The sequence below is a fragment of the Felis catus genome, chromosome D2, assembly GCF_018350175.1.
Source record: "Felis catus isolate Fca126 chromosome D2, F.catus_Fca126_mat1.0, whole genome shotgun sequence".
NCBI lineage: Eukaryota > Metazoa > Chordata > Mammalia > Carnivora > Felidae > Felis > Felis catus.
The window spans coordinates 61,544,151-61,570,855 of record NC_058378.1 but is presented as its reverse complement, the minus strand read 5'-3'; the positions used below and the strand labels follow the sequence as shown (position 1 = coordinate 61,570,855).

General features: G+C 49.5%; 2 protein-coding genes across 3 annotated transcripts in view; one reads left to right on the top strand and one right to left on the bottom strand.

Annotated features, from left to right (window-relative positions):
• Window positions 1–1,419: 1,419 nt before the first annotated feature.
• On the top strand, window positions 1,420–6,599 carry CALHM2 (calcium homeostasis modulator family member 2). Its single transcript, XM_006938151.5, is given in 5 exon segments — window positions 1,420–1,830; window positions 3,097–3,180; window positions 3,852–4,567; window positions 5,663–5,776; window positions 5,778–6,599. Coding segments are annotated over 3 exon segments (972 nt in total). The 5' UTR covers window positions 1,420–1,830; window positions 3,097–3,180; window positions 3,852–4,012; the 3' UTR covers window positions 6,081–6,599.
• Window positions 6,600–7,123: 524 nt separating this feature from the next.
• Window positions 7,124–26,705, bottom strand: part of PDCD11 (programmed cell death 11) — a 43,948-nt gene continuing 24,366 nt past the window's right edge. Inside the window, exons 20-36 of one of the 2 annotated variants that reach the window (XM_023240881.2) lie at window positions 26,103–26,644; window positions 25,192–25,254; window positions 20,877–20,985; window positions 19,202–19,291; window positions 18,871–18,973; window positions 18,297–18,474; window positions 15,150–15,206; window positions 14,515–14,637; window positions 13,545–13,667; window positions 12,827–13,130; window positions 12,488–12,604; window positions 11,638–11,787; window positions 11,184–11,431; window positions 10,287–10,455; window positions 9,560–9,713; window positions 8,940–9,105; window positions 7,124–8,348 (exon numbers count right to left, since the gene is read on the bottom strand). In XM_023240881.2, coding sequence (XP_023096649.2) covers window positions 8,177–8,348; window positions 8,940–9,105; window positions 9,560–9,713; window positions 10,287–10,455; window positions 11,184–11,431; window positions 11,638–11,787; window positions 12,488–12,604; window positions 12,827–13,130; window positions 13,545–13,667; window positions 14,515–14,637; window positions 15,150–15,206; window positions 18,297–18,474; window positions 18,871–18,973; window positions 19,202–19,291; window positions 20,877–20,985; window positions 25,192–25,254; window positions 26,103–26,644 — 2,868 coding nt within the window. In that variant the 3' untranslated portion in view covers window positions 7,124–8,176. The remainder of the gene's footprint in view (window positions 8,349–8,939; window positions 9,106–9,559; window positions 9,714–10,286; window positions 10,456–11,183; window positions 11,432–11,637; window positions 11,788–12,487; window positions 12,605–12,826; window positions 13,131–13,544; window positions 13,668–14,514; window positions 14,638–15,149; window positions 15,207–18,296; window positions 18,475–18,870; window positions 18,974–19,201; window positions 19,292–20,876; window positions 20,986–25,191; window positions 25,255–26,102; window positions 26,645–26,705) is intronic. The other variant, XM_023240882.2, reaches the window with a different exon arrangement.

Sequence of the window (26,705 nt, the reverse complement as noted above, 5' to 3'; positions counted from 1 at the left end):
GAGTGCTAAGAGGCTCTGCCCTGAGACGGGAAGGAGGGTGGAGGAGTGGAAGGGGAGCTGCCTGCAGTGGAAACAGCTCAGGCTCCAGAGCCAGAGAAAACTGGGTCACATGCTGACTCTGCCAGTTACAAACTGTGTCCCTCGGGCCAACTGCTTCCTGTTCTGTGCCTCAGTTTCCTCATCTGTATAATGGGGCACCTACCTGATGGGGTTGTTAAAATCATGAAACAGGTGAAGGGTGTAAAGCACAGAATAGGTACTCAGTATGCAGTGGCTCATGTGTTTGTAGATTTCAGCTTATCCGACCCTGGACAGTACGGGGAGGGCGACATAAGGAACTGGAGACACCTTGTCGAGGAGGGAATTGAGGGCCAGGAAGATGTGAGTCCCACTCATCTAGGAATTCATTTTGATCTTGATCCCTACAACGTCGCTTTAATAATTTCCCTTCTTCCCAACTACTCTTCCCTCCATTCCCACTTCTAAGACTCAGCCTGAGCTCCTTTCGTTATTTGGGAGGAGGACATGCCCAGGGTATCAGGAGGTACAAACGCCAAGGAAAGAGCAAGGTTTGGGGCCAGGCAGATTGGGGTTCAAGAACTAGAGCTGTAGGACCTCACTAAACCCCTCCAAACTTCAGTGTGTCTGTGTGAAAAACAGATCTTAAAAAGACCTGCTTTTCAGAATTATGGTGAGGATAAAGGAGGATAACTTTTGAGGAAGAATCTGGAATGGTGTTTGGCACCTGGTAGGATCTGAATAATAACCACTGGTCCTTTCCGTTCATTTCTGCACAGGGACAAGCACAACTCAGGGAGGCCAGTGTGGCACTCGGCAGTCCCGCCGTCACAGAACCACAAACGTTGCAGAGATGACACAGGGGGGAATTTGAGGGAGGTCTTTCCCTTAATCATAGGGCTCATCTAGCCTGTCCTTGGACAGGGCTCTCCCCTTTAGAATTCTTGACCCGTGACTTTCCAGCCTCAGCTTGCACGCTCCCACAGATGGGGAGCTCATGACCGCTTTCTGGGACAGGCTGGGCAGCTCTGATGGTTACAAAGGGGTTCTTGCAGCAACTCGCCTTCTTGTAATTTCTACCCACCATCCGGTGGTCTGCACACAGGGCCTCAGAGAATCACGGTGCCAGCCCTCCTGAGATGTGAAGCAGTGCCGGGGGAGTTAGCTGAAGTATGGACAGCAGACCCAGTGGTGGGGAGGAGGACCGACAGGTGCAGGGCGGCTCTGAGGGAGAGGAGCCAGAATAAGGTAGGGAGGCTGTGGCCTGTGCATCCTGCTAGCGGTCAGCATCAGTCTGGTGGCGACTCTCCTCCAACCCTCTTGGGGCCTCCGTGGCAGCTCCTGTCCAGTGGGGGTCAAGCACGGACAGCACTCCTGACACTGGCAGGGAGGACAGGCCCAGGCAGGATCTCCCGGAGGGCCCCCCTGCCTGGCCCCTGAACTGGTCCCCCTGGTGTGCAGCTGGCTCAGGAGGGCAGGCGCGGGCCAGGCGCTGCTAAACAGGCAGCCCAACTTCCTCTCCTCTTGCACCGCCCTCACCACCCGCCCTCCCCTGCCTGGCGCCTGAAGGCGGCTGTTTTTCCACTCACTGCTACTGCCCGAGTTCCATCCTGCTGTTTCCTTCTCTTCCTGGAGTTAAAACTTCTTAGAAAACAGCGCCAGGCCGGCCCAGGCCCTGCTGGTCTCCAGCTCCCTGCTCCAGTGCAGAAGAAAGCGCAAGACAGCCCGAAAGCACTTCGGGTCAGGGCCGCCCTGCAGGCCCACGCTCCGCGGAGGCTGAAGCCACTGGTTGTCGCCCGCAACTGGCCCCAGGTAAGAGGAAGGGCCCTTCTCTGGGGTGTGCCAGGTGACGGGGAGGATGGGGAGGATGGGCGGGCTGCTCAAGGCCACCCGGAGGGATTGTCCTGGGAAGAAAGGCCCCTCCGAGGCTCCTCACTCTGGACCCCGCCAGTTGTGCCCCTCCCAGCCTGTCCCACTTTCTGTCCCGACTGCTGTTGTCAGAGGTCCCACCCAGGCCTAGATGTGACCCCTTCCTGGCCTGCGAGACAGGGCCGGTAGTCTCAGCCGATGGCCTGGTTTCTTCTCTGTTCACTACCCCAAGGATTCAGGTATCTTGTACCCCATTTTGGGCAGCTTCTGAACCCATGAAGGCTCATTAGGAAACTTGAAGCCAAGAGGGGAAGAGCAAGAGGGAGAGGAGCCTGCCTTTAACCCATTCATCCCTGGCAACATTATAAACTTTTTCCCAGAGAGTGCAACCCAGAGGCCCTGGGCTGAGTGGGAGGGAGTCAGGTCACTCCTCCTGCTCCTGGCTCCCCACGTGGTCACTGCCGGGGGCCCATCTGGCAACCTGGGCAGAGACCAGGAAGGGTGGCGGGTACAGAGGAGGTAGAGAAGGAAATATGGGCAGGTCTCCCCCACTTTGTTTGCTGCCCACTCCATCCCACCACTCCAGGCTTCTTCTGGCTGTGGGCTTTTTTTCATCCCCTAGATGGGGAGGACATAGGGCCACACCCTGGAATGTCTGCTTGTGTGGGTGGAGCCTAGGAAGGGAGTCGGGACAGAACATGGCTGGAGCCTCAGCCACTTCCTGGCAGGCTGCCAGTACCACATGGCGGAGCAGGCTGGGTATGGGCTGGTGGGGATGGTCAAGCCTTAGCCCATCAAGGCTGCCTGTCCCTGGCAGGCTGGGCAGCCCCCCAGGAGGCTGCTTAGAAAGGGAGGGGTAATGGGTGGGGAATGGAAGGTTCACCAGGGCTCTCTGATGGATGAGCACAGAGCAAGGTCAGGAGGCCAAGAAAACAGAGGACTGACTTAGCTAGACCCACCCCTGTCCACTTCCCAAGCCTCCTTACATCAGGCTCGAAAGTCCTGCCCAGGCACCTCCATACTTTAATGGCCTCGAGCAAGGCACTTACTCCTCTTTGGACCTTAGTTTCCTGATATTTGCAGGAAGGAGAAACATGCCAGGGGCCTCACCTCTGGGAGCCACCCTAAAGACTTGACAGGGTGAGGTAGGGGGTTTCTGACGCAGAACAGTTATTAGGCATCACTTTTCCCCCTTTCTTTTCCCCCCAGCACCGCTAAGGAGAGAGCAAGGGCCAGAATGATTTGGCCTCTTTTCACAGATGAGGACACCGAGACCCAAAGAAAAGTCATGAAGTACGTTGAAAGCCAGGATCTCCTAAACCAGTCCAGATGCTGAGGTCTCCAAAATGAAAAGTTCTCATGAATTCTAGGAACGCTGCACCAGGCTTACCACTGACCGAGTCCCCTTCCTCCACCCCACCCCACCTCACTGAGTCAGGCCCAAGGCCTTTACCAGGTCACCCACTCAGCTGTTATACCCATGGGCTACAGGCCTTGAGGACAAAACCCTCCAAGTAGTCCCAGGTCCCTTAACACATCAGAACTACTTGGAACCCCATATTCCCCAGGGCCACAAGGCCATTCTTAATCCCTCCTTCAAGGGAAGCTTGTGGGAGTAACAAGAACCCGAGTGCCTGAGGCAGACAGACCTGAGCATGAATCTCATCTCTGCCACTTACTTACATGTGACCTTGGCAAGCCCCTCCCCCTCAGGAAGCCTCCACCCTCTCTGCATACACTGGGGATATGACAACACAGTGAGATCCTGACCATGGGCAATGAGGGATGGAAAGCGCCTGGCACCTAGCGGGGGCTCAGTGAGCAGTGGCTGCCACCACCCTGTCCACCAGGCCCTGGGGCTCCCCAAGTCTCCTTCCCATCTCACCAGCCTGGCCACACAAGATCCCCCCAAACCCTTTCAGTTTTCAGAGGCACACATTTATCAGTCACTTACTGTCCCACAGGGAGCGCTCGGCCAGCCACTAGAGGGGCTAAGATGACAAGACCTCGCCCTGCCTTCAGATGCCTACCAGCCTGCACGCCTTCTTAGTCCCACCAGGAACCATCGACCCCAGGCCCCGCCTGCACCTCCCCTTGCAGTCGGTCCCCCAGCCGACTCATCACCATGGCAGCCCTGATTGCAGAGAACTTCCGCTTCCTATCGCTCTTCTTCAAGAGCAAGGACGTGATGATTTTCAATGGGCTGGTGGCACTGGGCACAGTGGGCAGCCAGGAGCTGTTCTCTGTGGTGGCTTTCCACTGCCCTTGCTCACCTGCCCGGAACTACCTATATGGGCTGACAGCCATCGGTGTGCCCGCCCTAGCACTCTTCCTCATCGGTGTCATCCTCAACAACCACACCTGGAACCTAGTTACCGAGTGCCAGTACCGGAGGACCAAGAACTGCTCGGCCGCCCCCAACTTCCTCCTCCTAAGCTCCATCCTGGGCCGTGCGGCCGTGGCCCCCGTGACCTGGTCTGTCATCTCCCTGCTGCGCGGTGAGGCCTACGTCTGTGCTCTCAGCGAGTTTGTGGACCCCTCCTCACTCACAGCCGGGGAAAAGGGATTCCCACCAGACCATGCCACGGAAATCCTGGCCAGGTTCCCTTGTGGGGAGGGCCCTGCCAACCTGTCAGGCTTCCGGGAGGAGGTCACCCGCAGGCTCAAGTACGAGTCCCAGGTAAGGCTGTGCAAAGGGAAGTTGTTCCTCTTTCTTCCCTAGGCGACGGCTGGTGGGGAGGTGCTAGGATGGTCCAGCCTTAAAGGCAGAGTTGTCCTCAGGGGCTGAGGTCTCCAGGAAAGCACTAGATTGTCAGCGTCAGGTGTCTGAGCCGGGTAACCTTTGAGTTAGGACTTGGTGAAGCAACTTTTAAACATTAAAGGAATGTTCTGGCTTAGACTAAGCCTCAATCCCAGTCACAGATTAAACCTCTACTTCGGGGCGCCTGGGTGGCTCAGTTGGTTAAGCGGCCGACTTCGGCTCAGGTCATGATCTCGCGGTCCGTGAGTTCGAGCCCCGCGTCGGGCTCTGTGCTGACAGCTCAGAGCCTGGAGCCTGTTTCAGATTCTATGTCTCCCTCTCCCTGTGACTCCCCCATTCATGCTCTGTCTCTCTCTGTCTCAAAAATAAATAAACGTTAAAAAAAAAAATTAAAAAAAAAAACAAAAAAACATCTACTTCACCCAGATTGAGCACGAACCCTTGCAAGCTTATGAAACGGTTGCTGTCAGCTAGGAGGTCACACGTTCCTTTTCTGGGAAGGACCCCGGCCCAGCACGAAGTCAGCCTTCAAGTGCTGCTGTCATAGGGGAGTCCCCCGAGCCAGGAAGGGGTGTTGACTCAGGACGCAGTGGCTGCTGCCCTGATCCTAGCCTTAGCCGTGGCTCAATTCTGAAGGAGCAGAGGTCAGCCTGGGGAGAGAGGACAAGGGCAGAGACGGGGGCAGAAAACACAGCTAGGAGTATTAACTCAGAGCAGCAAGGGATGAGGGACACAAGGAGAGCACAGGATTTTCTAAACAAACAAAACACAACAGAGAAAGTGAGTTCAAGGGAGTGAGGACAAAGAAGTGGAATCACAGCCATAAGGGCCGGTTTCCCTTCTAGAAGTAGAATCTGCCCTCAGGGGGGTTGTGGCTGAGGTTCGGTTCGGCCCAGCCCAGCCCAGCCCAGCCCAGCCAGAGCCCTCTGACCAGCTCCTCCCACTTCCTCCTGGGGCGGGTGAGGGTCTAGGCAGCTCCTTGCCCCTCCTCAACCCTGCCCCTTCTCTGGCCAGCTCTTCGGGTGGCTGCTTATCGGCATGGTGGCCATCCTGGTGTTCCTGACCAAGTGCCTCAAGCATTACTGCTCGCCACTCAGTTACCGCCAGGAGGCCTACTGGGCGCAGTACCCGCGCCAACGAGGACCAGCTCTTCCAGCGCACGGCCGAGGTGCACTCGCGGGTGCTGGCCGCCAACAACGTGCGCCGCTTCTTCGGCTTTGTGGCACTCGACAAGGACGACGAGGAGCTGGTGGCCAGGTTCCCCGTGGAAGGCACCCAGCCTCGGCCACAGTGGAACGCCATCACGGGCGTCTATCTGTACCGCGAGAACCAGGGCCTCCCGCTCTACAGCCGCCTGCACAAGTGGGCCCAGGGTCTGGCGGGCAACGGCACGGCACCAGAAACCGTGGAGATGGCCCTGGTCGCCTCCTGAGGGACCGGTTCCCGCACTCTTTGCCAGTGACGGTGCCTGGACTCAAACGGAACTCCACCGCCTGCTCACAGCATCAGAAGGGGATGGTTTTTTTTTAACTTCTTGGGGAAACAGGTCAGAAGCAAGGAACACAAAGCACCCTGGGGTGTGGAGAGCTAGTAGACAACGTGGTCTGCTCCGACAGCAAGGCTCTCAGACCTGAAGAAACGCCCTGTCCTGCTGCCACCAAACACTTGGTCAACCGCTTTGGGGAAAAGGCCCTTTCCCAGAACCGAGCCTTAATTAACTATGATGTGGACAACTGCTTACAGGTGGGACTCCCAAGCTGGGAAGTCCCGGCCAGCAGAGCCAGGTGAGCGTGATATCCTTGTGCAGGATATCGTGCACTTACCGTATGTGTGATTGCACGCGGATACCTGGCTCAGCAGTGCTCAGCCAGGAAGCTGCCCTCCAATGTAAGCCTCTGGCTTTATTTTACATACTTAAAATTTTTGATAAAGTTGTTCCTAGTATAAACGAGTAGCTTGGTGTCTGCATTATTGGATGGGCTATGCCACAGCAGGCTGGTGGTCACGGAGACAGGCCCAAATCCCATCCCCTTGGGATTGGCGGGGGGGATAGAGAGACTCTGAGCAAAATTAAAATGGATGGAAGGGAGGGCAGGGGTGCAGGGAAAGCCAAATGTTCCCACATGTGGGAAGGCCCTACGGCTGATGATGTCTTGATAGTTAGATTCAGTTATCTGATTTGATCTGGGGAACAGATGAAGCCTGGCCTGTCTCAGATGGAAGATCACCTTAAATTCCATGAGTCAAAAGACCCAACACTCACTCAGGAGGGTAGACTAGCTCCTATAACTTAGTGCTAATGACCAAAAACCAGAATAGCCCCAGCTCTGCCTCTCCCCACCACCCACACATGCCTACCCTTGTCTGATCGCCTCCACCATCTCTAAAACCTTTGATGCTCTCCTTGTCCCTGTCCTGCTTCCCAGCATTCAACCCAGTTACTTCCCATAGGAAAGCTCTCCAGTTCTCAGCACATTTAGAGGGCTGCCAAAGAAAACGTTTAATCCCCTTAAGACCAGCCAGAAAAGAACTGGCCTCAACAACTGAGTCTGTGCTGGCTTCCAAGAATTCTGGAACATACAGGATTATTACCAAAGGAGGTGGAGACCACCTTTCTGGGAAATTTACAAGGGTCCCAGGGAGGCGTGGGTGTGGTGGACCCAACATGTCCCCTTTCCCTCAGGTCTCAAGGAAAATCATCCAGCCAATCAATGCCCTCCATCCAAGGATCTCTCCCCATCGGGGCTATAGGGAGACACAGAAAAACTGTGGTCTCCCCAACTCACACAGCACAGCAATCTAGGTCCTCACCGAGCCTCCTAACTACCCGGCCCCACCACTATTCCAAGTAGGACTTTTTGACCCCATTTCACAAATGAGGCACCTATCTTAGGAGAGTCTGGATAATCTGGGCCTGGTGGGCCTGGGAGGAAACCTCCCAGGTGGTTCATGTCAATCCCTGTGGCTTTCCTCTCAGGTACCCGGGTTCCCCAACTGTCCTTTCTGGGGTCTGCCTTCATCCTCCTGTCCCAGCCTCACTGAGTCCACAAAAGGGCACAAGTGCTAGCTGAGCGCAGGCTGCGGGACTCAGCCTAGGGGAGGAGGCCCACTCCCTGGATCTTGCTGACCCCCTCTAGTTGGACCAAGAGCCTGCTGGGGCCAGAGTGAGATCCTGACCACCAGGTCATCAGAAGTTAGCCCCTCCATTCTTGTCCCCAGCAAACTCCCAGGAAGGAGAGCGCCTCAGCTTTTCTAGGGGTCCAAGAGTCTGCTGCCTACAACCACTGAGCAGCCTCAGAAAAGGGTACAAATGAAGTAAACTAGTACTTAAAATAAAACAAGCAAAAAGGCAGCCTAAGAAAGCTCAAGTTCTTTTCCATCCTGACAGGATTACCCTAAAAGGTGCTGCAAAAAAAGCAACACTTAAATAAGAGTCCTCAGACAACACAGCTTCTCAGCCACCCACGCGCCTGAGACTCGCCAGGGCTGGCCCCCTGCCGACAGTGGTCATCTGAGGCCCGCGGGCCACTAGTCCTCCAACACGGAGCTCTTGGCTTCCACGTATTCCAGGGCCTTCGCCTTCACGGCCTGCACGTCCTTCTCAGTGCCGTGTTGTTTCTCATAGTCCAGGTAGCGCTTGAAGAAGAATTTCATTCGCTTGGGAGCCAGGCTGAGATGAATGACCCGCTCAAAGATGTCCCTGTGAGGAAGAGCAAGGCAGCATTTGCCTGTTGGCCCCCGGCCACTCGACTGCTGGCTAGCTGTCACCCACTCGCCCTCTGGCCCTGGAGCCAGGCTGTCTGTTTTCCAGCACTCTCACATCTGTCTTTACATTCATTACCATTTTAAAGTCCTAAGGTGTCCATGGGAAGATAGACTGCCACCCTCTTTCTAGATCAAACACCCACAGGCTTGGGCAAGGCACTAGTTCTTTCTGACCTCAATCCATCCATCCCTAATCCTCTCTGCCTTGTGGAGACACAGGCCACAACAGCAAGCCCATGAACATTCTCTATCACCAGAAGCAGGTACAATGAATTACGCAGGAAACCCAAATTTCCTGACTCCCACACCAGGACCAGCCTACCACCCACCCCAGGTTCCAGATACAGAAAAAGAGGTTGCAAAGTGAATGCCACAGGACCTGGTATGTCATGTTAAAGATGTTCTTCAGAGAGTGTAAGAGAACCGGGGATCCTGGAAGCTGACTGTGGGGCTAAAACTTATCCACTTGGCCAACGTCCCCCAATCCCCACAGTTAAATCAGCCCCGATCTGTCTTCCCCTCTCACCGGACTTCCTTCTGGCTGCCATGCTTAATGGTCATGTCGATGTAAACCGACCAGACGTCAGTGCGCTTTGGGTAGGTGCTCAGTGTGTTCTCAAAAATGGCTTTGGCCCGTTCCGCATCCCCTAGCTGGAACTCCAGCTGGGCAAACTTGGTAATCACATCCACATCTGCAGGGAGAGGACAGCTCAGATACACAAAGCGGACAGACCCCTCAACACAGCACAATGTGCTACATGTCAGACACCGTCTGACCCCTGACTCCCTGCTCCCAGGTTCCAAGATGACAGTTGGGACAGTGGGGCAGTTTAGGGCCAAATACACAGACGGGTACTGATCTATGACTTCCACTGGAGAGTCTCTCTGGGCCCAGTAGGGAGAGGGAGCAGGGGCAACAAAGTTAGCACTAATTGTTTTTTGTTCCTTCATCTTTGAAGTTTAGCATCTGAAATGCAACACATGGTTACGTCCATGAGCATGTAATCAATAGAAAAATAGTTATATGCCCTCCACTAGGCTTTCCCAACACCACACCCCCCTCAGAGAAAACCCCCAATCCCTACGTCGATATCAGAGAGCCTAATGTGATCCGGAATCAGGCTGGAAGGCGGGGCGAACACTCACGCTCTTTATTGGGCAGACACTCGAGGGCTCGCTGCATCACACGGTGACTGGCCCCAGCCTGGCCCCTCCGCAGAAGAAAGGCACCATATTTGATCCAGACAGATTTCTCCTGCCTGAATCGCTTCAGCATCCGGTTGTAGAGCTCACCAGCTTCCTGTGGGAAAGAAAAGGTAAGCTACAGAGTGTGATACAACAGAGACAGGCAGCAGCTATGCTCATGACGGGCTAGACGTAGCCTCAAACTCCAGTCACTGTGCAGGCCCAATTCTAGGTGCCTGAGGGAAGCAGAGAGGCTCACAGAACACATGAAGGAGCCTTACAGGTGGGGAGTCGCCCTATCAATCCTGTGCTGCATGGAAGTCCAAACAGGAGAAGAGAGAAGGTGAGAACAACATGGGGGCACAGGAGAGACAGAAAAGGGACACTCCGCCGAGCTGCTGCCTCGTGGCTGTAAACCCAAGGGATATACACCAGGGGTCAGCTGTCCCTTCACTTCCTTCCGCTGCCGGCTGCAGTCCTAAAGTGGAAGGGGGAGGAAATGACTCCGCCCACTTAGACGCCAAACAAGTTAGGGCCCAGATGACACATAGCAAGCCTGTGGCAGGGCTGTATCCAGAATGGGGGAATTCATCCCTGTGACTTCCCTGCTGCCTCTGTGACTCCTAGGAGTTAGTTTCCGAGCAGCTAAGGACCCTCCGGCAGCGGGCCACCCAGATCAGACTCCTACCTGGAATTTCTCGGACTTGGTGTAGATGTCAGCCAGATGGAGAAAGACCTTGAGAGGCTCATTGTACTGCACAGCCCGCTCAAAGACCTTGGTCAGTGACTCCGGAGAGCCGTACATGTTCTCTAGATTCAGCAGAGCCACCCATACATTCAGCTTCTCCTGCTCCTCTCTGGAGAGAAAGTCAGCACATGAGCTCCATCACCTCAGCCCAAGAAAGCCCCCACTACTGCCCGGGGATGCAGACTGGGAACTATTTCTTCGTTCCCTGGCTCTATCCACATCCTCAGTTTCCAGCCCCTGGTGAGAACCCTGAGAGGCCCAGTCCCCACTGCAGCTCACACAGAAGCAGAACGCCAGCCCCTGACTGTGGGGGTTCCCCTGGCATCTGCCTCCATTCCTAGAAAGGAAGCCCACTAAATCTTAAACTGGCTAGATGTTTGGGCAGGAAGGAGCAGAATCTTCTGGTCTCTCTCTCCAAACTAAGAGAATGAAGCAAAGGATCACCATCCCTCCTCTTAGCTGTCAGAAAACTCACTCTACCCTGTGCCTGGAAATGGCCACCGAGAGTGTCCACACCCAGGTACGTGGAGTTATTTCCCCCGTTCTACTTCTGCTCCAAGTTAGGCCCCTTATTTCAGTGTAGGGACTCCTGTAAACCCTTAGCCACTTCAGTGAAGGAGACTGTAAAATATTAATGAGCAGATCTGTTTCACAGATGGCGCAGCAATGAGACAAAGCCTGGGAACCCATGGGTGCGGGTGGCGGGCACCCAAACTGCTGTCGGCCTGCCGAAGAGGAAATGACCCACAGGCGGCAAGCTCTGCGGCCGGCGGAGACACAGCCCTCCCTTTCAAGAGCCACCCCCCCCCCCCCAAAGCAGGAGGACAAGGCCGAGACCTGAAGGAAATGGTCTTGAGAGCCCTCTCAGCCACGGCCCGGGCCTTCTCGATCTCTGTGGCCTGCAGGTGGAAGGCCATGTACTGCAGCCACAGGATGGAGCTGTTGGGGGAGCTCAGCAAGAGTCGGTCAAAATCATCTGCGGACTCTGGCTGTCGCCCGGGATCCATCAGTGCCTCCTCAATGCGGGACAGCTCTTTCTCTGCCTTCTGCTTCTCCAACATCCTTTCCTTCTTGCTGCTCTTCTGCTACAGAAGGCACAAAAGTTAGCGAGTAATCTGCTCCTCAGACCCTTGCAGAGGTCTGCAGTTGAAGCCAAGAGTTGGCAGGGCAGTCAGTGAGCTCTGTAAATACTCCCCGGCCTGAGATTGCCCCGCCCTGCCAGGAGGGACACCCAGGCCAGGAGAGAGCAAAGAGAGACTAGCACCAAGGGGTCCCCCGCAAAATACGACACCGTGGACTGCTGTGGCTTGTCGTCCTCCTCACTGTCTGAGCTCTCTCCTCGAGGTGGTAAGGCCGGGGTCAGAGAGTCTAGCCCCACGTCCCAAATGAAACCGGAGGACAGCTGTAGCCGGGGCACTTCTGCTGGCCTGGTTGGCTTCCCCTGAAGGAGCACAAGAGGTGTGTGAGGAAAGCACTCAGCTCGGGCTGCACCCTGTTCCGACCCCATCCCACCTGGAGGAGCAGGGGCTCCCACCAGGCCCAGAGACCCTTGCTCCCTCCCAGGGCCAGGCTAGGCCCGCTCCACTGGAGAAACCATAGTAGTGATGTGAAAGCTTTTCTTGTAAATAGATTTATTTAGGCAATGAGCTTTTAAGACATATGTATGCAAAAAAACAAAAAACAAGAAAACAAACAATCCACCACCGCCAGCAGCACACATATGCATACATATGTACACATCTGTGTATAAAGTGCCATACACGTGTAAGGAGACAGTAGAGCCAAGACAGAGAGATGAGAAGTGTTCCGGGGTGTAGGGATGTTAGTACCTACAGTCTGGGCAGCCCTTCCTCAGTCCTAATGGTACTGTCCCCATCTTTCAGAAGGGGATGCAGGTTCAGGAAAGGTTAAGCCTCCCCTTTATCTGCCCATCCCACTAATTTAATTCAGCTCCACTCAATAAATACTGATGAGAATTTCTTTTATGCAGCCCACTCCTTGGATAAAGCAGTGGCCCCACTGGTCATATTTTACAAGAAGTGAGAGAAGAGGGTGGGCCGGAAACTGCCCAGCTCGGAGCAGGAGACCAAGGGCTTCCCTCCCCAGAGCCGCCTCCTCTCTCCATCAATGCTGACCCTCACCTTGGGCAGCACACTCCTCTCTTCCACCTCCTCTTCCCCTTCCCGATAATACACTTCAACGCCACTGTCGTCTTCCTCTGACGGAGCAGCTTTCTTCTGCTTCTTCTTCACTCCTTCCTGAGATGACGAGAGGGAAAGATGGCAAGCCACCCTTCCCGCCCAGGGGAACCCGCTGGCGGCCTGGGGCAATGCCCCCTCCTCTGCCCCTGCTGGCACCATCCAGCGCCCGGCTCCAAAGTCACACTGCTCTCGGTCTGAGAGAAGGCCACGTGGCGTCTGGCTGGCTCTGAAGTGCTCTCCTGTGCCCGTGAGGGAGGCCATCCTCCCTGAGGGACGTACCTGTTCACTTGCAGGCTCCCGGCGCGGCCGCTTGCCCTGCTTCTTGGCCTGCGGTTTCTGGGACTCGCTCTTCTCCTTGCCAGGTGGCCGCACTGCCTCCTGCCCTTCCTCGTTCTTCTTCCCTTTCCTTTTCTGATTCTTCTTCTGCTGCTCTTCTTCTCCTTTATGCTCTTGCTCCTCCGCCTCCATTTTCCTCTCCTCTTGCTTTAGAAGTGGCAGTCCTAGGGAGGCGGGAAACACGTCCGGCTTCCCAGTGTCACCGGGGAGGAATGAAAGCTCTACCAGGTTCTTCTGGCGGTTCAGGCTACAGCAAGGAGGGAGGACAATGAGGACGACAGAGGACAGCGGGCTCGGCAAATAGCCCAGGCCTTTCTCTCCTGATCGGTCCAGTTTTCCGGGCCCTGTCCTACCTACTTGCAATCCGTTCAGTATTCTTTGGAATGACCTCTGCATTTTACCATGCTGAATAGTAAAATACAGGGGGCAGCTCTGATGTCCCCTTACCCTGTCCCCAACAAGTGCCGACGCAGAGAAAAGTCTCCACGTCAACTTCTAGGAGCTGAGGCTGGGGCGGAAGTAGAAGGCTCCAAACAATGGGATTTTGTTCAGCTGAACATTGCACCAACACTACCTAAGCCGTTAAGTCTAGTTTACCTCTTGAATCTCCTCCCAGGGCTCCTCGGAAAAGAGGGCGTATGGGGGTGGGGAAGACACCTACCTCAGGACCTTGGCTGTAAGCAGCTTCCCTTCCGGGAGGTATCTGTTATAAAGGGCTTTCTTGGACGGGCTGTACTGGGAGACATGTGGGTATTGGGCCAAACCCACAACAGAGGGGCCGAGGCTGACAGGAGAGAGACAAGAGTTGTGTGGTCACAGGGGTGCCTGGGTGGCTCGGTCAGTTAAGCATCCGGCTCTTGATTTCGGCTCAGGTCATGATCTCACAGTTTGTGAGATCGTGGCCTGCACTGGGCTCTGTGCTGACAAGCATGGAGCCTGCTTGGGATTCTGTCTCCCTCTCTCTCTGCCCCTCCCTGCTCACACACTCTCTCTCAAATATAAATAAGCATTTTTAAAACATTAAAAATAAATTAAAAAAGGAAAAAAAAGAGTCCTGTGGTCATATACAAGAGAGTCCCAGCCTAGCCTAGTGCCTCCACTTTCCTAGGGACCCAAGTTGTGACAAGGATTTATGACACAAGTTCCTGGCATTCACAAGGATAAAAAGAGCTAGAAAAACTATCAGGCATAAATGAAGATGGGAACGAAGGGCATTTTCCATCCCACACCAGAGCACCACAATGCATCTATCACGAATGGCCAGAGGAGATGAAAATGGGGAAATCGTAGCAGAGAACGCTGTGCTATCTGCTGGTTGTGAACGTCATGTGATTTCACTGAACAGTTACAAATCACCATCAAACACCAAACCAAAGGAAAACCAAATGAACTGAAAACTGAAATTGGACATGCCATGCTCTTTGGTGTCCAAAACACCAATAAGAATAATTCAAAACGCTTTTAAAAGTATAAAACATCTCAGAATTTACAAACTGGTGGGAACTCATTGACTCCCCTTCTTTCATATTATCTCCAGAGGAGGTGACCAAGGACCACCACAGACCACGGACCAGCACAGGCCGGGGAGGGCGTCGCATTTGGCCCACGCCCCCACGCTCCACCTCACTCACCCAAAGAGCACACCGTGCGGCTGAACAGACTTCACATAGCCCCTCAGGAGCTGCCCTTCCTGAATATCCTGGATGGAGTTAATCTCAGCATCAGTTATTTTGCTCTTCGTCTCCGGGTTTGTCCTAAGAATGAAAGGCTTATTATGTACACACACCTCAACCCTCCCTTTCCCATCCACTCCCGACTCACTTGTGATAATCAAACTCTACATCCAAGAATATAACTCTGGACCTGACTGTAGGATATGACAACCTCAGAGCCCAGCCCCACTCTCTCCTGAAGTCCTGTCAGCCTTGGCCTCTGAAACATCCATTTCTAACCATGGAGCGAGCGGACTTCAGGCCAATCCACTTCATGACATGCCACTAACTACGGAACCCTGGGAACCAGATCACCTTCCCTTTCCAGGGCCACTGTGTGGCCACCTTGAACACCACATTCAGATGTCTGAACCTCACCCTGGGCAGCAAGAGTCTGAGCAGACACGTTCTTGTGGCAATGTGAATGGCCACAGCTTTTCTGGATCAAGATGGGGCAAGGTAGAAAGAGCACAAGCAGAGAAGAAAGGGGGGAAGCCCAAAGTTCTGTGCAGCCTTTCCTCAGTGCCCTCCTTGTCTCCACCACAGACACTCACCTAGACGATCGCAGCGACAGAGTCAATACGTGGTCTGTAGCAGACAGGACGTAACACCTGGAATGAGGGCAAAAAGAGATGTTGACTTCTCAGCATCCCAGGAAACAGCAGAGGGACTCAGCCTCCTCTCCACAAGGCTGACCAACAAGCAAGAGTGAGGGGATGGGGCGCCTGGGTGGCGCAGTCGGTTAACCGTCCGACTTCAGCCAGGTCACGATCTCGCGGTTCCGGAGTTCGAGCCCCGCGTCGGGCTCTGGGCTGATGGCTCAGAGACTGGAGCCTGTTTCCGATTCTGTGTCTCCCTCTCTCTCTGCCCCTCCCCCGTTCATGCTCTGTCTCTCTCTGTCTCAAAAATAAATAAATGTTAAAGAAAAATTAAAAAAAAAAAAAAGGAGTGAGGGGACATGACACCTGGGCTCTGTTCTTCATTCTGTCAAGAACGTGCTGAGGGACTCTGCACAAGTCACCTCCCTGAGCCTCAGTTTACTAGTCAATCACTACCTACTCTTCTTACTCAACAAAGGTGCTGGGAGTAGAAAATGAGAAGGGGCATGGAGCCCTCGGGAAGAGACACAGAGCCATGTGGTGGGTACTCAGGAGGTGTCAGCAGCCTGACACTGGGTCCTGGCAGTGTGCAATCTCAGCCACTAACCACCGGAAACCATGACCAGTGACGACTTAGGTGTTAGGGCAGGATCACGGCAGCAGATCAGAGGATGACAGATCAGTGAGTCCTAAGCAGGGGAGGCTTCCAGGAGGGAAAGCAGAGTTTACTCTTTGGTTAAGGTTTCCAAACTTCGTTCATTGAAAACAGCACTTAGCAACCCAAAGTTGCAGTTTCAAAATATAGAATCTTAGCAGTAGAAAGGATCTCAGCAACAGTCCAAAGTTTTCCCATGACACACACCTGCCTCCTAGCCCACAGCATCCTCATTCCCAAAGCAGGGGGGACCTTGAGGGATCATCTACATTTAGGCAATTAATTTATTATCACATGGGACAGATAAATCACAACTGAACGTGATTCACAGGTTTGGCTACAATAAAATGTATTAAAATTAAATACTTTGCTAAAAGTCACATCTGCATTTTTAAAAAATGTTTATTTATTTGAGGGGGTGCAGAGAAAGAGGGAGACACAGAATCCAAAGCAGGCTCCAGGCTCTGAGCTGTCAGCACAGAGCCGGACGTGGGACTCAAACCCATGAACAGTGAGATCGTGACCCGAGCTGAATTCGGACACTTAACCAACTGAACCACCCAGGCACTGCCATACCTGCATCTGTAAGCCCAAGAGGCAAAGCAGAGATGACCCTGGATTTCTCATTCCTTTTCTTTTCCTAGGCCCTGGCTATCTCTGTGCTGTTTAGCTCAGATAAGTGGTTGTAAATTTATTATGCAGGTGCTAGTGGCTGGCACACCTGAGGTGGGAAAGAGCATTATGACTTTCCAGCCCGTCTCCTCAAGGCCTCTGCTCCACTGTTAGTCAACTTGGAGTCTCAGAAGTCTGTACTATGTCAGGCCGAAGTCCGCCTCTTCAATGCTAATTTATTCGCCCTATCAAATGACTTTAAAACTCTGAACCAGGCTCATTTTAGTGCACAAAAAATACCCCATAAAGCAGCTCCCAACTGCAAAAGGTTACTATCTTTCTGCAGAGAACACCTATAGATCAATTTTTTTCTCATTAAAAAGATGAATGCTTCAATAGGAAAACAAGCAAGCCACTTGGACAAGCAAAGAAAGCCAACCAAGAGGGAAAATGACAGAACTACACACTAAATGAGAGATCAATTTTTGCCTAGTCAATGGCTGAGACTAAATATCAAGAATAGCCAGTTTTGACAGGGATGTAAGAAATAGTCATGTTTATTGTTAACAGGAATGTCAATGAGCACAGTCTTTTCAGAGAGCATTTTGGCAAAATGTATAACATTGTTTGGCCCATTAATTTTACTTTTGGGAATTTACTTCACAGATATACTTGTGTTCGTGTCCAAACATATGCACAAAGATATTCACTTCAACATTACATCCATCAACAGAGGTTTAGATAATGACTAAATAAATAAATATAAATAAATAAATAAATAAATAAATAAATAAATAAATAAATAAAGGAATACCAAGAAATGTTAAAAATAAGGTAAAAGAACAAAGTAAATTTAGATATACTAGCACAGGAAAAGACAAAAGTCCATGATAAACTGCTATGAGAGAACAAGCAAGTTGCAGACTATATATCAAATGAAATTCTATTATTACATAGAAGAAAATTATACCTACAAAGTCCTGAAGAATAGAGACCAAGGTGTATAATGGTGAAAAGTGGTGGAAAAAGAGGGGAGCATCAGAACTTTTCTTCTTTGGCGCACCTCGGTTGAGCGTCTGACTTTGGCTCAGGTCATGATCTCACATTTCATGAATTCGAGCCCCACATCAGGCTCTCCGCTGTCAGCACAGGGCCTGCTTCGATCCTCTGTCCCTCTCACTCTGTTCCTGCCCCACTTGCACTCTCTCAAAACAAAACTTGTCTTTTTTTTCATACTATTTTTTCTGGTACAAAATCACCTATCACATCTATACTTTCTTTCTGTCTTTTTTTTTTTTAAAGAGAGAAAGCAAGTGAGTGGGCAAACTGGGGAGAGGGGCAGTGGGGGGGGGGGGTGGCAGAGAGAGAGAGAGAGAGAGAGAGAGAGAGAGAGAGAGAGAGAGAGAAAGAATCTTAAGTAGCCTCTGCACTGGGCTCGGAGCCCGACACAGCCCCTGAGCCAAAATCAAGAGTTCAGACAGTTAACCAACTAAGCCACCTAGATACCCCTCACATCTATATTTTCAAAAAAGAGAAATTTAGGGGTGCCCAGATGGCTCAGTTGGGTAAGCGTCCAACTTCGGCTCAGGTCATGATCTTGTGGTTCCTGAGTTCAAGCCCTACATTGGGCTCTGTGCTATAGCTCAGAGCCTGGAGCCCAGTTCAGATTCTGTGTCTCCCTCTCCCTGTCCCCCGCCTCCGGTCACACTCTCTCTTCCTCTCTCAAAAATAAATAAACATTAAAAATAAGTAAATATATACGTAAAAATTTAAAAAAGAAATCTATAATCCCACACAGAGCTGAAAAGGGAAAAAACACAAAAAATTTGGCCTACCTGACAACCTTCTGGGGGATGAAGTCTTCCAGGGGCATCTCTGAGTAGGAGTCACTCACGTGAAATATACTAACAGTTCCCATCTTCCCAAAGGGGAAGGAGACAGTCAGCCCCTCCTTGGGAGTCACCTTCACTACTCGGCCCATGGCCACTTCCCCTTTCTCAAGCTTGTGAGGACCTGGTAGGAGAATGAACCAGATTCAGGGAAGAGAAAGTGAGCCAAGAAAGAAGGTGGAATGCTGGCCAACCACAGGCTGGGTGGACCAGAATGATCACGAAGACCCACATTACTATGCCATGTAGTCAGGAATCCCAGGGCCATGTGGTGGACAACCCCTCCTGAGACACTTGAGAAAACCAACTATGTTGGTAAAGGTGACTCAGACAGTAGCAGAGTGACACAGGCCAAAGAACAAAACCTCAAGAGAAAAAGTGTTCCCAGAAGGCATATACTACACTGGGCTTTCTGAGGACCCCAATACCTGAGACATCCTTAAACCCAGACACTACCTGACGACTTTTTCCCACTCCTTTCTACCCCCTCCCTTCCCTGACCAGGCATTCATCACCACACCTATAAGTGAGAGACACAAGAAGGCCTTGGAAGAATCTGGGCCAACCACTGTAGCCTTCAGGGCCTGGCCAATCCGGAACTTCTTATCTGGATGTTTCAGAACCTGGAAGGACAAGAAAATTCCTTTCATGTTTAAAGAGAGGTCTGTCATTTATCCAAAACTACTGTCAGTTATCCAAAACTACAGCACTTAAGTCTCTATATCAAGTATCTCCCAAACCATTCCCTGAATAAGTACATGGTTTCCTGTACCCACTGCAAACATATACCAGACACTGAGTCGAGCTTAGGGAGCCTGGGTTTCCTCTCCAGGGATCTCAAGCACACTGACCTTGAAGCTGAGAGAAGTGAGCAACAAGGGAATCCTCCCCCGGATGTCTGGAGCAATCTCCACCTCAAGCCATTTCTTAACCACGTTGTACTAGAGAAAAAAAACAGGAAGGGAAATGGAATGGGATGGGATGGGATGGATATAAACATCTCTTTTCCCTTCATTAAAACACAGACTCTCCTAAAATCACACGGTTGAAGGGGCCCTGTTCCCAAGGGACAGGAATCCACCCTCTACACCCCACTGCCTCTGCCATTCTCTCACTTCTCAGGCTTCACTCAGAGTCTAGCTCTGAGCCTTTGCTAGGCTAGCCGACCATGCATCCCTCCTGGTGCCTCAGTTGATAAGAAAGCTAAAATGACCTCAGACATGGCTTTAAGCAGCAGGAACAATTCCAATGACCGCTGCAGCCTTCTCCAAGCTCAGCTGTGCCCAATAATGGTTAATCCTCTCCAGGGCTCAACATCTGATTTCTTTTTATTTTTTAATTTTTAACATTTATTTATTTTTGAGAGAAAGAGAGAGAGAGAGAGAGAGATAGAGAGAGAGAGAGAGCGTGCGCACCAGCGGGACGAGGGACAGAGAGGAGGAGACACAGAATCCCAAGCAGCCTCCATGCTGCCAGCACAGAGCCCAACACGGGCCCTGACCCCACAGACCACAAGATCATAACCCGAGCCAAAATCAAGAGCCAGTCAACCAACTAAGCCACCAAGTGCCCCTAAATCAATTTAAATTTTGATCCTTCACTGTTTATAGGGTCCTGCCCTAAACACAGACCCCCAATTTTCTAAGTCAATTCAACAAGACATTTATCAAGCAACCACTATGTACATGGCATCACAGTGATAAATAAAAACCAAACCCCACCTTCAAGATAAGAGTCTACAAAGAGTAAGTCAAATAAATATGCAAATAACCAGAGCAACAGAAATATGCTATAGGAATAAATAGAAGAACGAGTAATATGGGGAGATTATCTGTGCTGGGCCATAAAGGGTTGTAGGAAGAGAGGGTACTCTGGGTAAAGACAAGAAGGGAAAGAGAAGGTTTCCAGGGTGACTGGAACACAAGGTATATGAGGTCAGATTATGAAGAGCCTTAAGTACAGCTCTAAGGCATTGGGAGTTTATGAACCCCACCTACGGACAATAGGTAACTATAGGGATCAAGCATCAGTGACATGCCCAGCTAGAATGCTTATGAAAGAAGAATCTGGCAGCAATGAAGAGGAGCTATCCCTCAAGGTCAAGCCCCATCCAACTTTTTCTCTGATACATCCCAACCGGTACAGTTTTCACTATCTCTTCCTTTCTTAAACTCCTGTTCCACTTGGGATTAGAACACATAATCTGGCACCCAGGTATGCATTATTTTGCATTGCACTTGAACTTTATCAAAGGCAAGCATCTAGAATCCAATGGCGCATTCACTTTAAATCTTGCTCTATATTGCTCTTTCCCTTTTGTACAATTAATCTATAAACATGCTGAATTGTGAGTTGCTTGCTAATTGTTTCATGTTTAGCTCCTCCATTAGGGCTTCTGGTCTTCCACAAACCGGCATGGTAGCAAACAGACTCAAATGTCTAGTGCTAATGGCCTTTGTCTCCAGCTCCTCCCCCACTTTCTTCTGAAAGAAGGAAGCATCATACTGCAAGCTGTGCACTACTCACCTTCTTCAAGAAGCAAATCACCGTCTGTCCAGCCTGGTACTGTTTAATCTTCTCCAAGGGGCTGACAGAGTGAGTGTTGAGAGCAGTGCAGCCATCCTTCTCCAGCTCACTGTTTGTAGAAAAGCAATGGCAACAGTGGGCCAACCTCTGGATAAGGCTTCTAGCTTGAAACCAGCTCCCCCAAATGGCCATGGATTGACTGTACCCCCTCATTCATGCCCACCTCCCACACTCTCACTTCCCTCCTCCAAGGAGAATGTTCATAATACCTACACGAGAGATAATCTTTTCCATTTCGCTCACCTAGGTACGAACAAGCTATAAAGTAGTAGCCTACAATAACCTTTACAAATTTAGGAAACAAAATTGGTTTACTTCTTTCACAATACTTTAGCTATTGCTTTATAGTTTGCAGAACTGCTCTGTCAAATAATCTCTCACTGAATTGTGACAACAATCTTATGTGTGACTTAGGCAGGGCAGATATTCTTGAACTCATTTTATGCTCTTGAACCAGGAGTTGAAGTCAGGGCTCTGACTCAAAAGTCCAGGGCTCCGTCCCCTATGCTACTTTGCCATTATCATTGTCTTGATTCTTTTTCTCCTCAGGAAAGCAATAAGGGGAAGTGGTTATCAGCCCACAAATCACTTCAAAGGTATCACAGAACTCCCAACTCAAGTAATTTCTAAAACAAAACCAAACTTATCAATAAGACGGTACAAATAATACTGGTAAAACTGTAACATATAAGAGGCACTAGTGACTACAGAAAAACGGAAACCTTCATATACCAATAAAAATTACAAATGCATATACTTTATGATCCATTAATTCTACCCTACAGAAATCCTGGTACAGATGCCCAGTAGAATGAGTTCAAAGATGTTCACTGTGGCATTATTTATAAAAGAGAAAAACTGGGAACAACCTTAAATGTCCCCCATCAGATGGAGAACATACAGAGTTGAGCCCATTCATACGATGGACCGCTATTTTCACTACACGCACAAGAGCAAATCTCAAAGACAAAATTTGGAGAGGAAAAAACAAGTTGTAAAATATTAAGTACAGCATGACATTTATGTAAAATGTGAAAACCACACAAAACAATTTTATAAATATATGTATGTATATGTGTACATATAATTGAAATACAAAGAAGTTAGATATGTATCAAATTAATAATGGGGAATCCATCTTCTGAGGGTGCAGAGAGAAGCCTCAGGAAGGGAACATCTGTAGAATGTCACTTCTTAAAACACACACACACACACACACACACACACACACACACACACACAGAAAATCTGTGTGCCTGGCACTGTAATAGACAATTTATATACGTTATCATAGTGCTTATATGGTAGAATGAAAAAGCTTATTCCCTGAACAGATGCCACTGGAATGTCTCTGTTATTGGCTAAATTGTGTCACTCCCACCTCCAAGTTCGTATGTTGACATGCTAACCCTCAGTATCTCAGAACATGAATGCATTTGGAGATCAGGAACTTAAAGGGGTGATTAAGGTAAATATGAATGTCAGGATGGATGGGCCATAATCCAGTCTGACTGGAGTCCTTATAGGAGGATTAGCCTACAATGCAACGACAATGAAACCTCATTAAAAACCGGACTTGAATAGACATTTCTCCAAAGAACATATTTAAAAAAAAATGACCAACAAGCATAGGCCAAGGCACTTCACATCACTAACCATCTGGGAAATAATCACCACAGTGAGATTATCACCTCGCACCTGTAAGGATGGCCATTATCAAATACACGGAACACAAGTGCTGGCAGGGATGTGGAAAAAAGGGAATCCTTCCCTGCACACAGCTGGCAGAACTACAGAATGATACAGCTGCTATGGAAAACAGCATGGAAGTTCCTCAAAAAATTAAAAACCACCATATGATCCAGCATTCCCACTTCTGGGTATATATCCAAAACAGGATCTCAAAACAGATACTTGTACACCCATGCTGACTGCAGTGTTAGCCAAGATGTGGAAGCAGCCTAAATGCCTGTTCACAGATGTATGAAGAAAATGTGGCCTACACATACGTGCATTATTAATCAGCCTTAGAAAAGGACAATCTGCTATATGCAACAACACGGATGAACTTTTAGAACGTTATGCCAGTCAGAAGGACTGGCCATGACTCCACTTACATGAGTTATCTAAGTAATCAAACTCAAAGAAACAGAAAGTAGAATGTTGGCTGCCAGAGGTGGGGGGTGGGGGAGGGTAGGGATAAATGGAGAGTGGTTCAATGGGTATAGAGTTTCAGCCACGCAAGATGAAAAAGTTCTGGAGATCTGTCTACAATAATGTGCACACAGTTAACAAAACTGTGATGCACACTTAAGAACTGTTAGGAGGGTAAATTTATGTTTTGTGTTTTTAGCACAATAAAAAAAAAAAAGAAAGAAAAAAGAAAAAGGGAAGAGATTAGAACACAGATATCTACAAAAAGAATACCACATAAAGACACTGGAAGAAGACAGCCATCTGCAAGCCAAGGAGGGAAGACTCAGAAGAACCAACCCTTGTTAATTAAACATATCTACCCTTAGCTTGAATACATTACTTGACCTCAACTTTTCATTAAACAAGGTATACACCACAGGTGAAGATCTGGCCGACTGAAACGACCAATATGGTGAAGTCTCTGTTCTCACAACAAAGACTAGAGAAGGACACGATCAAAATCTACAAAACTAAAGTAACCACAGAGTAAACAAATAGGAATGTGTGCATCCAACAACTCTCATTATTCTGGAACTAAGGGGCTTTACTTTGAAGTTCCAAGAATGTTGTTAGCACCTCGAACTCAACGTTCCAGGAATATCTGCCTATCTCAGGCAAGCCTTCCCAGAAATATTCCACTTCTATTCTGATACCTTCAGGACACTGACCAAACATTACTCCCTGACAACAGAATACTACTCAGCCATAAAAAAGAATGACATCTTGAGGCGCCTGGGTGGCGCAGTCAGTTAAGCGTCCGACTTCAGCCAGGTCACGTTCTCGCGGTCCGTGAGTTCGAGCCCCGCGTCGGGCTCTGGGCTGATGGCTCAGAGCCTGGAGCCTGTTTCTGATTCTGTGTCTCCCTCTCTCTCTGCCCCTTGCCTGTTCATGCTCTGTCTCTCTCTGTCCCAAAAATAAATAAACGTTGAAAAAAAAAAAGAATGACATCTTGCCATTTGTGACAACATGGAAAGACCTAGAGAGTATTACACTAAATAATAGACAAATAATTCATGGTTTAACTTCTATGTGGAATCTAAAAAACAAATGAATAAATAAAAAAAAACAGAAATAGACCCATAAATGCAGAGAACTGATGGATGCCAGAGGGGAAGTGGGTGGCAAGATGGGCAAAATAGGTGAAGGGGAGTGGGAGATATAAGCTTCCAACTATAGAATTATTAAGTCACAGTGATGAAAAGTACAGCATAGGTAATGTAATCAATGGTATTGTAATAGCATTTTATGGTAGCTACACTGGTGAGCATAGCATTAAATATAGATTTATCCAATCACTATGTTGTACACCTGGAACTAATGTAACATTGTGTGTCAGCTATAATTAAAAACAAAAAAAAACAAAACCTTACCTCCTAAAAGTTACTAAAGAGGCTCTTCTATAATATCCCCAGGCACTTAAGATTTACAACCTGTGTGGATCCCAGGGCTGACTTTGAAGAGCCATTCTCTCAGTCATGTGTATCTAGCTTCATTCATTGATGACCCATTAATTTTAGGAGGCTGAGTTTTTAACGGAGGAAGCAGAAGCAGATAGATCCATGGGTCCAAATGCTTAAGATCCTCAGGAAAAAATGATCCCAAACTGGATCCAACACTAAATGGAACTAGTATTCCTCCACACAGAATCCCTCATTGAACACCCCTCTACAAAATCCACTAGAACATGACCTAAAATGCCAGTCACCAAGCAGTAGTCTCTACACTCAAAGAACAGGTATTCTTGGTTACATGTTTTTTATTCTGGGAATTACTGAGTTTTAGAAAGTTGGGTTTAGAGTACAAATGCTTCTTTTTGTTACATGCTGACAAAGAGAACTGCAACCAGTCTTTTAAACCCTAAATATAGCTTTTACATTAAGTTTCATATAATTCTTCTAGCCCTATGAGAGCCAAATATCCCTACTAGAGAAGTAAGACAGCATGGACAGAGAGAGGCAAAAAAAGCCACAACACTGGCAGAATCTAGACTAGAACTCAGGTTCCTAACTCCAAAGCCCCACACTCTTTCCACGAGCCCATGCTGCTGGGGTTCCCTCACCTTGGCCGGACACTCAGCTCCGGAATGGTTCGAATAAATCTGGGATGACTTATTGGGAGAAACCTGGAGGAAGAAATAAGGTCAAATCATTTCTCTTATGCTCTGTACCACCATAATCTGCACATCAGAATTTCTCTACTCCCACGAAACTGAGCTTAAAAACCACCTGGTTCCACTGCCATATCACCTCCTAGGGATGTGTCAGGCCTGAGGGATTCCATTCTCTGCAGTAAATGTTAAGGAGCTGGCTCATCTGATCTTTTATTATTGTCTTATTAAACCCTTATTTCCTTACAGACTACATACTCCAACTCTTTCACTCTGAAGGTAAGGAAATTGAGGTCTAAAAAGAATAGTTACTGAAATTAATAGGCAAATTATAGACCAGACTTTGAATGATTCTTCTTTTCTTATTATAACAAGGATTTCTACTGCAGTAACAATATCACATGTAGATTTAAAGAAAATGAGTGTAATTAAGGCACACAGTGGAGAATGAATGATAATAACGTCTGATGTATACTGAGCAATAGCTGTGTCAGGCAACCTGCTTGGCATACTGCATCCTAGATGTCCTTTTAGCTCTGCAAAAAAGGTACTAACCACTTATACTCTCATTTTACAAATTAGGAAAATAAAAGTTAAGTAACAACTTAAGTCATCGTCACACAATTTTAAGTGGCAGATGTGAAATGCAAACCCAGGTCTCACTTTAAACCAATGCTCTAACCAATGCACCATATGCCTTTTAAAAAAAAAGGGGGGGGGGGGAGACAAAAAGATTCTTTTGGTGAACATTTCTGTTAATTAGAAGAAAGTCTGATACATGCACAACTTTTTGGAACCTGCTCAGTGCCCACAATTACAACAGTCTCCCCTCAAAGACAGCCCATCCCCCAAAGCCTCCATACTTGAATGTTTTCATGTCTCGCCCACCAATCACTCGGGCAGTGACCGTCTTCCCAACTTTCAGCTTGGCAGTAGGAGATGTGCCCACTGGAACATCATCTAGAATGTGGGAGGCATGAATACAGCCAATGATGCCGTCTTCCAGGGTCACAACCACATGAGTGGGTTTAATGGACTTGACAGTCCCTGTGACCATGTCCCCAATGGACAGAGTGTGCTTCTTCACAGCACCCACCACCAGAGCTGGATCTGCTTCCTCGTCTTCATCGACGGTCTCAGAGTCCTTCCGGGTCTGTCTCACAGTCCTCTTAGTAGCTGGCCCCTCAACAGCCAAAAGAAAACCAGTCACTCCTGGTTCTGTGGTCTTGAGGGTTAAGGAGACACCCTGTCCCACCTGCAACTTCTCTGAGTCAAAGCGGAAGGTGTCATTGAGGTGAGAGGTCAGGGAGAAGGCTGCCAGGTGGCCAGTCTCTACCAAGGAGGCGACAGCAAAGGACTCCTCCAAGTGCTGCACGATCGCCTGGTGCTCACTGCCTTTCTTCAGCTGGAAAACAAAAAAAAAACCCCACCATCCCTGCTTCTTACGGGGCACAAGTGCTCAGTCA